Raw genomic sequence first — 16,777 nt, 5'->3', positions numbered from 1 at the left:
GAAAGCTTTGAGAAGAAACTGCATTTCCCTGATGATAGACTTCACATTCAGGTTGACTTATTTTTTATGTCTTCTTTTGAGCACTGCAAAACCTCATAAATTTTATTTCAAAAGCCTGTCTGGTGAAGGAATGTGAATTCATGTGGAGGGAGATGAATCCATGCCAAGTGCATTCTGTGTGGGAAAGCTATATGGTGTGTCTGTTGTTTCAGGCTCTACAGCAATAAAGAGTTCAAGTCTTCACTAGAAGACTGAATAGTTCTGCTCCATTTTAGAGGCATGTGCAGTGTAGTATTTTGAATTTGCTTTTTTCTGTGATTGTTTGAAACTACTGATAATTTTCCACCTCACAGAAAATCATTAGTTTGTCCATTGTAGTTTGTCAGTGATCTCTTGTTTAAAGTGAAATGTGACTGTGATCTGTAGACACCCTGGATCCTCCCTGGGCCTGATAGATGTTTTCATCTAGCCTCACCTTTTTGCATCCTGTGATCTTCTGTGATCCTCTGATTAATTCACTTTTGTCATGACAAGAAACCATGAGAACATGACAAGCACTTGCACAGCATGAGTCCTGTTGTAAGCACCATCAGCCCCAGTGGATGGTGTTTTGCTGTGTCTGGACACCTGATCAGTAGAAATAACACCAGTCTTTTAAGTTTAAATTCACTGACTCATGTTGCACTTTTTAGTTGATATCCCTGTTTCAGAAAATTACAGTATATTCTATCTGTCATGATCTCAAGAGATGACTACAGTGTCATCCAAGATGATGCCTGTGGCGTCCAAGAAGACTCTACCAACTACTTGTGGCTTGGAGTGGTGGAGTGCTTTTGTGGACAGAAAGTTTTCTGTCGATGAAGCCCATGTCTTACTGGCCTTGGTGCTGACTGTTTTTTTTCCTATGTCTTAAATAAATGTTTTTTAGAATTGTGCTACTGGGTTGACACTTCTGATATGCACCTTGAACATAACATAGTTTTTAATATGACAACGCAGTCAAAAACCTGCCATACGACTTCTCATCCTCTCTTTTACGGTCTTTTATGGGACATGGGCAGGTCCCCAGAGCCCTTCTGTGTTATTTTGTGGTCTAAGGTGGTCTAGAATTTGTACTAACTTTGCCACTACAAAAGTGTTTTTCACTCTTCTGGCTCTTGGCATAGAGCCTTTTTTAAATCTCTCTTTTGTTACTTTTGCCTTTCTTTTTCTGGCTGATGAATTTTCACTTCTGTGAGTAACTCAGTTCTGTAAGCTTGGAGGGATGGTGGCTGCCCGGAGGATGGGATGTGGGTGCTCAGGGTTATGTCAGTCCCTCACCCAGACCCTGCCCCTGCAATAGTGTCATTTCTGGTCACTGTTGCAAAACCATGAGATTTTGTTATACCTGGGTTATCCAAATCTATCTGTCAAATACATAGCTAAACAAAGGGGGAAGTATTTCAGTTTCGTATTTCAAAATGTGCTGGTATGTCAGAGGCAAGAGAAAACCTTAGAAGAATAGAGATGCTTACCAGGGTGGGATGTAACTTTAGTTTAGACAGGGAATATCAAGCCTGGTTCTGCCAGCATGTACTGCAGAATTTTATGGCACAGACTCCTTCGTGGCCATGAGGAAGTCGTACCTCAGTCTTTTGGAAAATGATGCCTTGGTACCCTGGCCTTTGTTTCTTGAACTAATAAAACTATAAGGTGTGAAGCTGAGTCGGGGGAGGTTTAGGCTGGATATCAGGAAAAGGTTTTTTTATCCCAGAGGGTGGTTGAGCACTGGAAAAGGCTCCCCAGGGAAGTGGTCACAGCACCAAGCCTGACAGAGTTCAAGAAGTGTTTGGACAGCAAACAGGCCCATGGTGGGATTCTTGGATCTGTCCTGTGTAGGGCCAAGAGTTGGACTCAATGATCTTGATGTGTTCCTTCCAACTCAGCGTGTTCTATGATTCTGTATGTTTGCTTCTCTGCACGTTAATTCTCTGCCACAGAAAGTATGGAGTGTTACCAACTGAAGTTCCAGACTGATGCAGAGAGTTACTGAGGGCCTTCTGACATGTATGTAAATGTTTACCTGGCTTCACAGAGGTAGGTTTATTCGTTGCAGGCTGAATTATCAATAGAAACCCACCCCAGATTCTGTTGGTGCACACTGTGTGTGAGTAGGTGCAACTGCCCTTCGTGGTGTGCTCACTGTGAAAGAGAAGCAAAAGGGGAACAGGCATCTAGGAAACTTAGTAAGTCTGAGAGATCCTTTGTTTTTCAGAAAGAAAAAAATCACACCAACCTCAAATATGGGGTCAGTATCCAAAATGAATGAAAAATACCTATGCTTTGTATCTCTTCCCTTATTATTTGTCAGAAGATAAAACACCTGATTAGTTGCAGAGGATTAAGCACAGAGGGAGACACTGGCAGTTTGTTTTAGAGGAAGACTAAAATTTAAGAAAAGAATGGGAAGAATAAATAGGTCTTTTTAGTGAAGAGGTTCTTGTTTAATTTCTTACTGATCTCTTAATGCTGTGACCGGAGTGCTCATTCTAAACTGTGTTTGCCTTGCTATGTTCCCATAGTGCCACATCACAGGAAGCCTTTTTGGGGGAGCAGAAGTTGTGCCACTAAAGCTGCACAGCTGCCAGCAAAGACATGTGTAACATGGGCAACGTTCAGCTAAGTTTTGCTCAAATGTTTTGCTCAAAAGAACAATGTTTTGTGGCTTGTGGGATTTAAATAATTAAATTTATAACAAAGAATTTAATCAGAGGAAAGTTTGGGAAGGTAATGTAGAGTCTCAAAGGCATGTTATTGAAGTTTTTAAACTGTCCAGGTCTTGTTTGCCAGACCTAGTTTGTATTAGAAGTGGTATCTTGGCAGGAAAGAGGAAGAGTTGGGATCTGTTGGTTTTGGGTTATTTTGTTTCTAGTGGAACTGAAGTTAGGGAATCTCTTTACACTGTTGGTGTGCTCTGTTTCTCTGCAAACTACTGGAACTACCTAAGACACAGAAGTACCAGCCTAGTTTTATCCAAGCTAGCACAGGCCCCAAAGCAATATAGTGGGATCACCCTGATGTGAGTGGACACAACTGTCCTGCTTCCACACCCGAGCCAGTAAATTTTCTGTGGCATGATATTCAGTGTGGATTTAATGGATTGAAGGTTGAAACTCACTTGTGATCTTAACGTGGTGTCTTTTTGGTTGTTTTGGTGGGGATGTTGTGTGTGGGTTTTGTTGTTATTTTTGTTTTGTTTGTTTTGTTTGGGATCCTTAATTCTAGTGTGAACTGTAAAAAAGAAAACCAAACAAAAACACAACCTTATGAATGGACTGAAGCTGGCTATCCTGTTAGCCACTGGAGTCTCAATATGAAGTGTGAATGAAATAATGTTTGCTGGGATGTGAAGCCAGAGAGAAATTTATGCAGAGAAAAGATTCCTGGGTGGAAATTACATGCTCAGAGTGATGCTCAGTGGTGCCCCAGGAACATGGTTCTAACAGTGCTGGTCAGAAAGATTACTATAGGGCTTGGTGTGTTCATGGAGAAGGAAGTAGTAGATAAGATGGAAATTGATGTTGATGTATAAAGAAGAGATGTGTATTCCCTGTGAAACAAACACAGTAAAGAATTTTTGGAAGTGTTGTAAAAAATGCAAAAAATTATGCAAAACTCCAAATGTTTTTTTTTTAAGGTGGGGGAATTGAATGTCTTCCATTGTGATGCAACAAAATCCTGGGGGTTTGTACCCTGCAGACATACTTAGTAAGTTCTCTATATTTGCCAGCACAGAGCCTGCAGCACCCTATGAGTTTTACTTACTGCTTACAATGGGTTTTGCATTTGGGTTTGAGGTTTCTCATGTGAAAAATCATTTTGCCGTTGTGTGATGGTTTAATAAATCTCAGTCTTCTCCCTGCTCTGGTCTCTTACGCACTGGTAGGAAATGTAAAGTAGACATTCTGTGCCTGGGTTGTTGGACTACAAAATGGGATCCACTTGCTGTGGTCATGTTTGTCCTTGCACAGCAACGGTGGTGGCCAGCATGGCCATGCTGAAGGAGAATTCTTCTGTGACAGCTGCTTGGTTTTGTTTGCAAGCCAGACCACAGCTTTCTTCTAGTAACTAGTTCATAGTACAACCTTGCTATGATTTGTGAGTAAAAGTGAATGTTCTAAGTGGGTCCAACTCATGGGTTTGGACAAGAATTTGAAAATTTCTTCCCTCAAGGTGAATACAACTGTGTGAATGGCACGAGTCCTGTACGGAGGAGATGAGTTCCTGATTAATTTTTTCCCCTTTATTAGCAAACTTGCCAAAGATTCCTCTTTTTAGGTTCTTGCATCAGGATAGAGTTCAGAACTTTCCTAGAAAATGCAGTTCTTTGGACTAGGTTCAAGAAGCAGGAGCTGTTCGTATTTGGAAAAGGAGTTTCAGAATGCCATACAGTGGTCAGTAAATGCTAAACAGAAATCATCTCTTGCCATGAAAACAATTGCTACTTCTTACATCTCACACTGTTCTTCATTTTACCTGTTCTCTCTTCTGTTTTTGTATTCCATGTTGAAGTATTGTGCAGCTTTTCAGATACAGCTCATTTAGTTACACATATTGGTCTTGGTTTTACTGAGTTCCAAAATTAATTCTCTGGATTTCAAACTTAGTGCCTGATACCTGCTGCTTGATACACATGCCTCAGATGATACTAGTCCATGTTGTCATCTGTGTTTTGTCCAAGGCAGCTGTAAACATAATGGTCTCTGAATCCTTCTTAATGCATGCAGCTTTTCGGAGTCTTATTTCTTGGCTGATCTGGTTAAGTGAGATGAGAGGGTTTTCCTCTAGTTTTTGGACAATATACACCTGTGCTGGAAGGGAGAATGTACTGTGTGCACTGTCTGTTCCTACCTTTTTCTGATTGGAAGGTACAAGCTCTGCAAAGCTGCACTACAGGAGTGGCCATCCTTTGTGATCTTGGGAGTTGCATATTAATGTTTTCATACAAGAGGACACAGAGTACTTGCAGTTCTGCCATGGAGAACCATAGAGACCAAGAGTGGGGTTAGTTGTTTGTCAGAAAGAGATGAGTGCCTGTTTAGGTGTGTCATTGTTCTTTTGGGGTTTAAACAAGAGTCAAAAATTTCAGCTTTGGCAGCTTCTGCTGGCTTATGGTCTGCTGAAGACAGGAAAAAAATGATGTGGAAGCTTCTGTTTAAGTAAAATTCTGCTGTCGGTTTATGATATGAACCTGGAATGAGACTTGCAGGACCCATAGTCTGGTTGGTACCTTATTGTGTCCCTAATTGCTTCATTCATAGAATCACATAATCATAGCATGGTTTGGGTTGGAAGGAACCTTAAAGATCATCTAGTTCCCACCTCCTCGCCCTGGGCAGGGACACCTTTCACTAGACCAGGTTGTTCCCGGCCCCATCCAACATGGCCTTGAACAGCTTCACTGGGCAACCTGTGCCAGGGCGTCACCACTCTCACAGGGAAGAATTTCTAATCTAAACCAACCCTCTTTCAGTTCAGGACTGTTACCTTATGTCCTGTCGCTATACCTCTTGATAAAATGTCCCTCCCCATCTTTTCTATTAGGCCCCCTTTAGGCAGTGGAAGGGGCTCTGAGGTCTCCCTGGAGCCTTCTCTTCTCCAGGCTGAACCACCCCAGCTCTCTCAGCCTGTCTCCAGAGCAGAGGAGCTCCAGCCCTCAGAGCATTTTTGTGTCCTCCTCTGTACCTGCTCACACAGGTCCTGGAGCTGGATGCAGTGCTGCAGGTGGGGTCTCGGCAAAGTGGAGCAAAGGGGCAGAATCCCCTACCTCAGCCTGGTGGCCAAGCTTCTTTTGATGCAGCCCAGGATGCCATTGGCTTTCTGGGCTGGGAGCACATGTTGCTGGGTCAAGTCCAGTTTTTAATCTGCCAGTACCCCCAAGTCCTCCTCTGCACGGCTGCTCTCAACCCGCTCATCACTCAGGCTTTGTAAAAGGAAGAGAAGAGGCTCTTTGAGCTTTGAGTTTATACTGATGTCCAGGGACATAACTGCAGAATGGGCTTGGTGACTATGATCTAAAGGGCCATTCACACTTGGAAGCTGTTACGGAATAACAGTATTCTGGATGAAAGTGACAGTGGAAAGAATTTTCTGTTCCTCTTGGCCTTCTTCCAAGATTTTTTTCTGGACTAAAGTGGGTAGAGCCGTTATTTATTGTATGGGAAAAAAAGACCAAGACTTTTCATCTCATGAGACAGTGCACAGAAAGATCCTGAGCTGTTCATACGGTGGTTTGTAACACTGTAATGCCTTATCCTGGCAGACATAAAAAAGGGCAAGAGGGTGAAAGTTTTCTTTTAATCACCAGGACTTTTTTTAGATGATTGAGTTACAGAGTAAAGTATTCCTCCTCTATTGCTTTACTGTTTGTCTGCTCTGTAACACTAACCCACATAAAATTCACGCGGCTCTTTTTGAAGTTATTTTAGACCCTCAGCAATGTATACAGATTTTGTAACCTTGGATAAAAGCACCTAAGTCGTGGTTTCAGTTTTGCCCTTTCAGGCATGTGCAAAGTGCCCCAGCACATTTCAAGGATTTTGAACTAGAAACTTCTTAGATATGGGTTATGGTTTCAAAGCTCAATTAATACACCCTATGTCAAGGGAATTACATCAAGGAAATGGTTCTCTGTCTCTTTAGATATTTAATATCGATTAAAGCTGTGTTTTTACTTAAAGGATCCCATGGACTCCTTTTGGGGGTTAATTATGTTGGAATATATGCCTGGGCAATCTTGGAGAGAGCATTCTCTGACTGACTCCATCCCCTGATTTTATGTCTGTGCTGAATAGTTTATCCATCAGATGATGAGTTTACAGAATTGTTCATCTTCCAGTGATAGTACCTGCCCCAAGCTTTTAGCAGTAAGTTGAGCTGCTCACCCAAGTGAGACTGCAGACAGCTCAGCAATGTGTGGTAACAGCTCATTCAGGAAAAAAAAAGAAAGAGGAAGGCTGAGTTAAGAGTTGGGCAAAGGATTTTACTCTTTCTGCCTAGTATAGCGTGGTTTGGTTTTTTCCCTCAAAATAGAATGGATTGGTGATGAATCTTGAAAAATAATGAGTGGTAGAAAAACCCCTGTATTGTGTCAGTTCACCATCATGTTTCCCATATTTCACAGTTATCACTCAAGTTATTCAGAAAGTTAGGGCCCCACAAGATAATACAAATAGCACTCCATGTATTGTATTACTTGCAAAATGGAAGTCAAGGTACAAGACATGGGAGAAAAGCAGAAAAGGACAAAACAACAAGCTGGTGATGCAGAAGTGATGGCAGGATTAGTGACCATTACATGGTGCTACTTTGCATGGATTAGTGAGGTGTGTATATATATGTAAATTATTGAGCAGTATAATCTCCTCCTATTATAATCAGATACCAGAAAGCGAAGTTGTCATAGTGCTGATATTAGTTTGTGGTTTTCTTCAGCTAGTTTGACAAATGTGACATTTAAGGAAAGGCATGAAACTGGATAAAGTACAGAGTTTTTTTGCAAAGAACTCTGCATATATGTTAAACTGCAGGCAACTCTTAGGCAAGGGTCTGTGAAAAGTCTGAGATTTTAGTTGAGGGAAAAAGAGAACAAGGAGAACACAGTAAACAGTGTGAGAATTAAATGTATGACACCCTAGTTTATACACAAAGATATTATCCTAATGAAGGACAGCAAACTTGGAAAAGAAAGGTTAAAAAAATCGATGTGTAGGAAGGTCCTTGCCATAATAAAATTAGAGTAACTACATAGTGTTGGAAGGAGGAGGAACAGATTGAATATCTGAAATTAAATCAAAGACATATTGTTGCCTAGTGTAAGAAACACAAATATCTAAAAGTTTCTCACTTCATGATAGCCCTCTCCCCCCCATCATTTGGGTTCAGAAAAAACCAGAGACTACTTCACAATAGTTAGAAAGCTTCCTGTACCTTACTTTGAATTATATGGTAGGCTTGTTCCAAAGGATGACAAACTGTTAATATTGTGCAAATATATAAAAAAAAAAGTGATAATGCCTCTGAAACATGGGCTCTGGATCTTATGTAAACATGTACATCTCTGGACATGTAAAACTTTTATGAGTGATAGTTCGTATTATTTCTGTCCGTTTGCAAGGAAAGATGTTTTTGCAATACAAAGTAGATGTTTGTATTTAATTATTTTATATCTGAGAAAAGGACTTATAATCACATTTGTTAATCTTAAGTTATTTTTTCATAAGCAAGATGACTGTGACATTACATAAAATTTTGATTTTGTACTCATGCTTCAGAAGTGTACTGGATTCTTCATACATGCAACCTTATGTTTCATTTTTTCTGGTGTACCTTTTAAATAAAAGTGTATTTGTTATAAGTTAAGGTATTCAAAAGCAATCTGTATGTTTTTTGAATTCTATTGATGGGCTAAAGTTTTTTTTCTGATTCTATTTCAGATGCATCCACTCGGACTGTGTAACAGCAATGATGAGGAAGACCTGTATGAATATGGTTGGGTAGGAGTGGTGAAACTGGAACAGCCAGAGTTGGAGCCTAAGCCATGCCTCACTGTCTTAGGAAAGGTAAGGGGATAGTTTGGAGCTGCATGTAATTGTTTCTTGGAAGGATTAGTTCCTTTCTGAGAAAAATCAGCAAGAAATAAACCAAGAGAAAACTCCCTTTAATCCACAAAATATTCCTGTTTTGCCTGTTTTCACACTAGATGCTTCAGGTAAAGATGATGTCATAACTCAGTTGATAGAGATGGTGATGGGGAGCTGAGTGCACACATTCCCTTTTTGAGCTCTGTAGGAATCTAACAAAGACTTAAGCAAAAATGGCTGTTGAGTTGAAGCAGTATTGGAGTAGAAATAGAGTGAACTGCAACTGTGATGCTAACTTGGTCAAAGAAGTCAAAATGAAAGCATCTGACTGGTTTTCCTTTGGTACAGTTTTCTCAAAAGACATACATTAATTTCCTCTTTTTGGGGAAAGAGGAGTCTTCAAACCTAGAAAGATTTCTTTGCTTTCATTGCAGGATAAATATGTGTAATAACAAGTGAATCTTATTGTCTTGGTCAAAGAAATAAAGATTTTCATCTTCCTGGAGTCTCCCTGTGGAATGCAGCCTCTGGAATCTAAATTAATTGCAAAACTTTTCCCTTTGTTTTATGGGGTGAAGTCAAGTAAGATATCATTACTGCTGCCAGATATGTTAAAAAGGAAAGCAGAAAGCTGACCTTTTTTGTTTGCAGCTTAGAATTTTTGAGTATTGAGGTTATTATATGTAGACATTTGAAGTCTAGAGTAGCTGGAAGTGTCTGAAGGAGCATAGGCCACAAGTTCTACCAGTAACTGAGCAGTTGAAAACACATAAAGTAACTGGAGTTCGTCCTCAAATCCAGCTGACTCAAATTGGGTAGGATAGTGATGGTGACTTCAGGTGAGCAGTGTATCAGGCAGACAATAAAATCATAGGTTGACATTTTTAAAGTAAATCTTGTCTCTGTAAATTTATAAACAAAACTTCTAGAAACTTCACCTTCCAAAGGAAATGGGAAACCATCGGCTTGTCTAAAATTTACTGCATATTCCACTTGTAGTTCATGGTGAGAAACACCTCTTTAAGAAGTGATTTCCCTTTCTATTGAATTTCAGCATAATACAACTTTTTTTTTTTTTTTTATTCTTGGAATACTGTTTTTATTTCAGAGAAATTCCAACTGCTGCTTCTTTGATCTTAGAAGGATAAAATCTGAGGATAAGGTCTTGTGAGGATGGGAATTAGAGAAGATTGGGTACTGAAAGATGCATAGTAATCCATAAGTAAACTCCAGGAATAAGTTGAGTCTTGGGGAAAGCCACTTCAGGAAGGAATCTGCTCAGTGAAAATTATGTGAGGAAATAGATGTGGAAAATGGATGACCCACTGCTATGTACCCAAATCCCACCATGTCCTCTATATTCCCCATGTCCCCAAAGCCGCACTGATCTCTAGAATGAGTTTACCTCATTATCTGCTGATGTTGGCTTCCTGAAGCTTGACCTGCTGAACAGCAGACCCTGGCTTTGCTTCAGGAGCTCTGTAGCGTCTACTTTGATGCATAATGACAGTGATGTGACATAGGGTGTGTCCAGAGAGATTGGGCACAGTGTTTCATGTGTGTCAGTTCATGTGCAGTAATTTCAACAGATGAAAAAGAGTGGCCAAGGTTCTAGGCAATACTTGCTTCTCAGTAACTGTACTACAACTCCTTGTTCTGTATTTTCATGTCTCTTATTTATTCTTCTCTTTCTGAGATATTTGTTCCCTGTTTCATGCTCACTGCTGTAGTTTCTCCTCTCCATCTTTTGCCTTCAACCTCTCTGCTCAGTCCTCCCTATGCTCAAGTTATGATCTGATTTAGAAGGACTTAGCAGCAGGAGCATCAACCATTAGCTTCTTGCAGGTCTGTCAGTTAAGTCAACTTGGTTATCTTACCACTGGGAACAAGTCGTATTGCGATTGTCTGGGCCTCTGAAAAGTTCACTTTCCATGCAATTTGGAACAAATTGCTACACGAGGATTCAATGTGGCCTCTAAACTATTTTGCTTGGGTAAATATCAAACCTGCTGCATGTGTATATGTGTCTTCTTCTGGTTATTTTTAGGATTTGGCAACTGATTTAAAACATAAAAGGGAAAGGAGTGAAAAAGGGAGAGGGAGAGGAGAGGAGGGAGGGAGAGGTGGAAAAATAGAAGAAAAAGGAAAAAGAAACGGCAAGGAGTAGGGAAAGGAAAGGAAAATGGGGGAGGGGTGGCCTTGAACAGAGAAAGGAAATGGAATTTGTTTCATGTAGAAAAGGAGGAAGAAATAAGGAGTGCAAACCTACTGTTCTTCATTATAGAGGTGATATTGTTGAAAATTTGGAATATGGTGAAGCAGAATGTAGACTACTTAAAAGCTGTTTGTAGAGCTAAATTGCATGACACACAAATCTGGTACAAACTTGTAGGGTTTTATTCTTATTGTTGGTTTTGGTTGTTGAGGTCTTTTGATTTAGGGGTGTTTTGTTTTGGGGTTTTGTTTTGTTTATTAAAACTCTGGTCTGTGTTTTCAGAAGTTTTACTCCACTTGTTTATCATGGGTAGCTGAATAGAATTTAGTTTTCATTTCCATATTGATTTTGTAATTGCTCATCCTTTATAGTCAGATTTATATCGTGTAATGGAAATGAAAGTGTTTAAAAAAATATGTATCTCCTGTTTAAAGTGCCTGTGAAAACTGGACCCTGGTTGAAGCAAGGGGTGTGTGTGGCAGCTGTGATTTACTATTACCTTTGATCACAGTGCAGCCCTGTTTGAGGCAATGCTGCATGCAGGCAAAGCAAAGGCCTGGGTTTTACTGATCTCATGAGCTCCTGAATAGGGCTAGAAGGGAATGACAGAGGAAGAAGAAAGCTTTTGGAAATGAAAAGGAAACCCCGTGAACCCGACCAGCATTATTGGCTGGATTTGCCTACCGGGGAGCCGCTCAGTTTCTGCCAGGCTAATTCTGCTTCAGCTTCTCTCCCCCACACCCCCGACCCCACCTCCCCCTCTCTCTTTCCTTCTTTCAGACTTTTTTTGTTTTTGAGGCATGGCTGTAGTAACTCGGTTCTCAGGCTGGGAACCCACTGAGCTGTTGCCATGGTCACTGGGAAGCTCTTCGTGCCATGTGCTTCAAAGGGAACCTTTCCCCTCCTGGAATTCCTCCCGTCTCTGCATACAGCACAATGAAACTCCTTCACTGCTGTAACTGTGCTGAAGGAAGGCAAAAGCAGGGTTGCCTACAATACCTGTTGCATGCCTGCATCCTGGCAGGGCTGGAGGGCGCTGGGGGGTTAAAACTGGGTGATCTTTGAGGTCCCTTCCAACCCAAACCATGCTGGTATTTTGTGATTCACTGTTCTGTGGTGGCAGTTTACCTGCATGTGTCCTGTACATTCCAACATGCAGACCCCCTGTTCTTCCCCTACCCCAGTAATTTTAAAGCAAATTACATCTGTCAAGACTGTGAAGTACAACCCAGCAATACCATTGTTTTTATTTCAGTACAGGATAGATACTGAGAAAATGCTGAAGATTTGCCTAAGAGTAGCACTTCTTCCCTTTCTGCAGGCTCAGAAGTCCATAAGGAAGGATTTTGTTCTTGTTTCTCTTCCAGGGACTGCTAAAAGGTCTCTTCTGTATTAATAGGATTGTATGTATTTGAGGATGTGCATCTGAACATAACCTAACAAAGAGAGGATGTCCCTGCTACTACAGCTTCCTGTTTTCTTCAGATCAAAGAAATCTGTAATATGAGGAAATTCCTAACAGTTCTTCCAGTATCCATTCACTTCTCTGTCTTTCAAGAGTTTATTTTCAAAAAATATACACTAATACTATCTAGGAGAATCTCTTGTTTTGCTATGTCATCGTTATGATTATACTAGTTAGGCTTTGGCCAAAATCATTGTGACTTGAATGTGCATTAGAACTGTGATTCCCAACCTTTTGTCTAACAATTTAGTTTAAGTACAAAGGTTCTTGTAAGGTAGTTAAATGAGAAATCATGGGGCTATGTTTGTAGTTTAGTTCCTGAATAAAGAGAGATGTGTACTAAGACTTGAGGAACAACAGGTCCCATGGAGAGACCATTTTAATCTTTTTCTTTCAGAGTTACTGAAAGTATTAAAAAAAGGCAAATTAAACAAAATCAACTTACACCTTTATATTAATAGCCTAAATTAAGCATATAGTTATATGTTAGACAATATAAGTTATATATGACAATATAAGTATACCATTTTTTTCTGTATAACATTAATAGTTTTACATACATTTTGGATAATGTTCTGTAGAAATGGATTCAGTTCAGTAGTAGAAATGCATACTGAATTCAGGCAAATGTTCTTCCATGCTAAACTTACTCAGAAACTATGACTGAACTATGCCTTAGATTAAGATCTAAAATTAATGAGAGACATGTCTAAAATCATTGTTCAGAGTTTCCAAAACTTTGCTTATTCAGATACTTTCAGCTGGTAGTGACACCTGCAGTAAGGTACCCTGTGATGAGTCTTGTGCCACATGCAGTAGGAAATACTGCCACTTCAGGAAAACTTCTTACATCCATTGAAGTACTTGACATTCCACTTATGGTATTTATTCCACAGTTTGGGGACCTTTTCTGCCTTCTGTTTGTCAGCCCATGTTTCTTCTTTGCAAACAGCATCCAAAAAGCATTTGTAAAACATTTCAAGGCAGTAGTCTCAAAAATCAATGGCAAAATTTAATTGGTCTGGCTCAAAAGTAATAGTATGAGTGATTTTTAAGCTGGTTGGTTAGTTTTTTGTTAGTTAGTTAGTTGAGAAAAATGTTGCAGCAGTATAAACTTTGTATGGGTTGTTTTGAGCTCCCAAACATTCTGTTTTAAGAAGGAAGTTGTTATGAAGTAGAAAAAAGTTTCTTGAATGAGACTAGACTCCTTTGGCTGTGGACTACTTGATAGGTCTATATTGCACATGCCAAACATGCCAGAACTCTGATAAAAACATGGACTACGTTTTTTATCAACCTCATTGTTTTCATTGTAATGAAAAAAAGAGTATGTGTTTTGATGGGGAAAAATAGCATCCTGTCTAGTGTTAAAGACTCAGCTCTTCTGAATCAGTCATGTTCTTTAAGAGTCTCCCATTAACTTTGCTTTAAAATATTTTATTTTCAAGGTCTATTGTCTTAGCACTACCTAAAATGAGGGTTAACTGTGAAAAAGCGTAGTGTATATAATTGTAATCCCTGCCATCCATGTGTTTGTCTTTACTGTATTTGTTCTAAAAAATATATTGAGAAACAGGAAATGAACATTTTCCTGGAACACCAAAGAACATCATAACTGCTGTAATATCATGATTGTTTCTTGTTATTTCCCACTTCATTGTCACTCATAATGTCCAGGACACCCGAAATGTGTGAGCAGTGTGATCAGGCCTCTACACCATCTAAACACAATGATTTCTGGAGTTCTAACAAAATTGCATAGGTGAGGTCAGAAGAGGAGTTAATATATAGTTTTTCAGGAAGACGGTGGCTTCTCATAATAGCAGACAGAAATAGTCAAGAAGGGACATGTGTATATTTTTGAACAAAAAAAAAATCACATAAGCAATTGAAATCTGGAGAGAGGAAAGGTTTGTGTTGTGTATGGATCGTGTGGTGAAAGATACAAAAGGAAAGAAAAGAATTGAATCAAAGCCAAAGAGGGAAAAGCTCAAAGGAATGGACAGACAAGGGCTGAATCAGGTTATGCAGTTCAGCAGAAGTAGGTCTATCAGCTTTTCATTCATGGGTAGTGATGGGCCCTTTCCATTGGTAACTTGTGCCAGCTGTCTGCTACTGTATTATTTTACTAACTTTCTTTCCATGTTCACAGCACAGTTAGGAAAAGCATCAGGTATTCATGCAGAAAGGCTCTCTTATGTTTGTTTCTCCCTCTGGGCGCTCCTTAGATTTGCCATTGTTGGCTGGATTACTTTAAATAAATGCCCACTTTTAGAGCTGAGTCCTTAGCAATCCCTGCCACCATGTTCACTCCTTTCTAGCCAACTGTGGAGCACAGCTGCTTCTCCCTTAAGCTAAAGAAGCAGCTGTTGTTGCACAACATGTGTTACTTGAGTTCAACTCAGTCAGATCTCCTAGTGAAATTAATGGAAGTCAAGGCTGAGTAAAGACTAAGGAATAACTACTTAAGACATGCCAATAATGATAATAATATATAAAGGTTTTATGTTTTAATTTTTTGGACCACCATTATTCTATGTGCCTTGTGAGCCTCTCAAACATTGAGAGATATTTTTATTTTACATTTTACAGAATCTACCTATTTCTCTAACAGGAGAAATGCACAATGGCAAACATTGCAAAAGCTATAGAAATGGAGTTTGAAACAAAAAAATGAATGGGCAAGTTAAGTGCAGCTATGTTGGAGTATAGAAATGAGCACAAAAGAAGTCTAGCAAGCAGAATCCGATAAATGGACCAGAAAGTGAAGAAAATCAGGAGCAGATATGGAGGCAGGGAATGGAATTATTTAGGACTTCACAGATGAGTGACATGCCTAATTTTGGTGCACGAGGGGACAGAAGGCTTTGAAAGAAATTGGAGAACTTTGGAATGTAACCAGAGCTGCATCAGAGGGACTCCGATATTCAGAATAAAAGATGGGCAGATACAGTCGACAGTGGTAGAAAACCGGATCCTAAGAATTTGCAGACATAAAGTGGGAATGTTTTGCAATGATTTTCACAGGATTGAAAGGAAAGAGAAAAACTTAATATAACACAAAGTGTGCTTCATATCTTACTGCTTTGAGATAATTTGCCAGAACACATTTTTCTGTTCTAAACATTTTATCTTTATGATGACCAGGTGATATTATCTAGAGGTGCATTTTTGGATAACATGATGATTTAGTATTTGTACTAAGTTCAAGGAATCAACTCCAAATGAATCAAGTGATGATACTGTGAACTCAAAATGAGAACGAAGTGAGGTTTTTAGTCAGTGTAGGGAGCACTGACCAAGCTACTTGTGATTCTTGCAGGTTAGTTCTTGAACATTAGAGCTGGACATATTTGTGGCATGAATTAGGTAATACAGATTAATTATGTATTATTAACATTCACACAGCTATTGCCTTAGAATTGCTCAGTAGGGATATGGAACTCTCACAGAAACTATTAAAAATATCAAAAGCATGTACATATTCTAGTGCATTAATGTCTCAGTTGTTGGCCCATTGGTGTTTTGTTCAGTTGGTAAGCCAAGAGAATACGTCACAGACATTTAATTTTTCAAAATGCTCAAAGAACTTAGTTAGCTTTGGATAGGAAAAAAGATGGTCCTTAGCCCTGAGGATGCAAATAACGAGCTTTTAAGTGGGCAGGGGGGAGGACACATTTGCAAAGAGCACAGAATCCATAGACTCCAAGTCCATGAACGGTGTTGAAACTCCCAGAGGGTCCCATCAGCTGACTGTATGGGACTAATGAGCCAGTCTGACTGTTTATGGGCTGTGGTTAACCTCTTGCAAGTTAGGATTTCCTGTCGCCAGCAATGAGCTGTGACCGCCAGCACCACAGTGTTAATGATGAGGTAGGGGCTGATGAATGGCTGGACTCCAGACAGCAGCCTTCACTGGCAAAGAATCAAGTGGCTAGAGGGGGAAAAACATTGAAGTCTACAAGGGAAATAATGCAAACTCCAGAACCTATAATTCCCATGTTTAAAAAAAGAAAGGGATAAAGAAACTGGGGACAAATTCAACAAGTGAAGCTTTTATCTCTGCATTCTGAATAGAAGATTGTTCTTCAGCAAAACTGGCTGTAAAAGCCAGGCCAGTTAAAACAATATGCAGGCTGCTTGCCTCCAAGTAACCAGAAATTGTTGGCTCAGAGTAGCCTGCTCTGAGGAGCCAACCTGCTGGGAGACGTTATCCAAGCAACGGCTTGAATGTAATTCCTCCCGCTGTGGAATGGCTCTTTGGCAAATGAAGACCCTAATTAGAGATGGAAGGGTTTCTATTTTGTTTTTCTTTAATCCTTACCCCGAGGCCTCTGCAATACAGCCATGTCTCTGCTTGTGTGGAGAGAAGTTTCCAGTTTCCCTTTGTAACAAAAATCCTCCACCTTTTTCATTCTTGTTTTCCCCTTCTTTTTATCTTTTTCCTTTTTTTTTTTCTTTTTTTTTTTTTTTTTA

At 39.8% G+C, this 16,777-nt stretch overlaps 1 protein-coding gene across 3 annotated transcripts in view; it reads left to right on the top strand.

Moving 5' to 3' along the window:
- Positions 1 to 16,777, top strand: part of ZNRF3 (zinc and ring finger 3) — a 75,638-nt gene that overhangs the window by 37,036 nt on the left and 21,825 nt on the right. For 2 of the 3 annotated variants that reach the window (XM_027689593.1, XM_027689592.1), the window contains exon 2: positions 8,475 to 8,600. In XM_027689593.1, the coding sequence (XP_027545394.1) occupies positions 8,475 to 8,600 (126 nt within the window). Of the gene's footprint in view, positions 1 to 8,474; positions 8,601 to 16,777 lie in introns of those variants that run through there. The other variant, XM_027689594.1, reaches the window with a different exon arrangement.

Source organism: Neopelma chrysocephalum, unplaced genomic scaffold (assembly GCF_003984885.1).
Source record: "Neopelma chrysocephalum unplaced genomic scaffold, ASM398488v2 Primary Assembly neopelma1_77, whole genome shotgun sequence".
Lineage (NCBI taxonomy): Eukaryota > Metazoa > Chordata > Aves > Passeriformes > Pipridae > Neopelma > Neopelma chrysocephalum.
The sequence above is the reverse complement of the archived record's forward strand: the minus strand, read 5'-3'. Positions and strand labels throughout refer to the sequence as shown.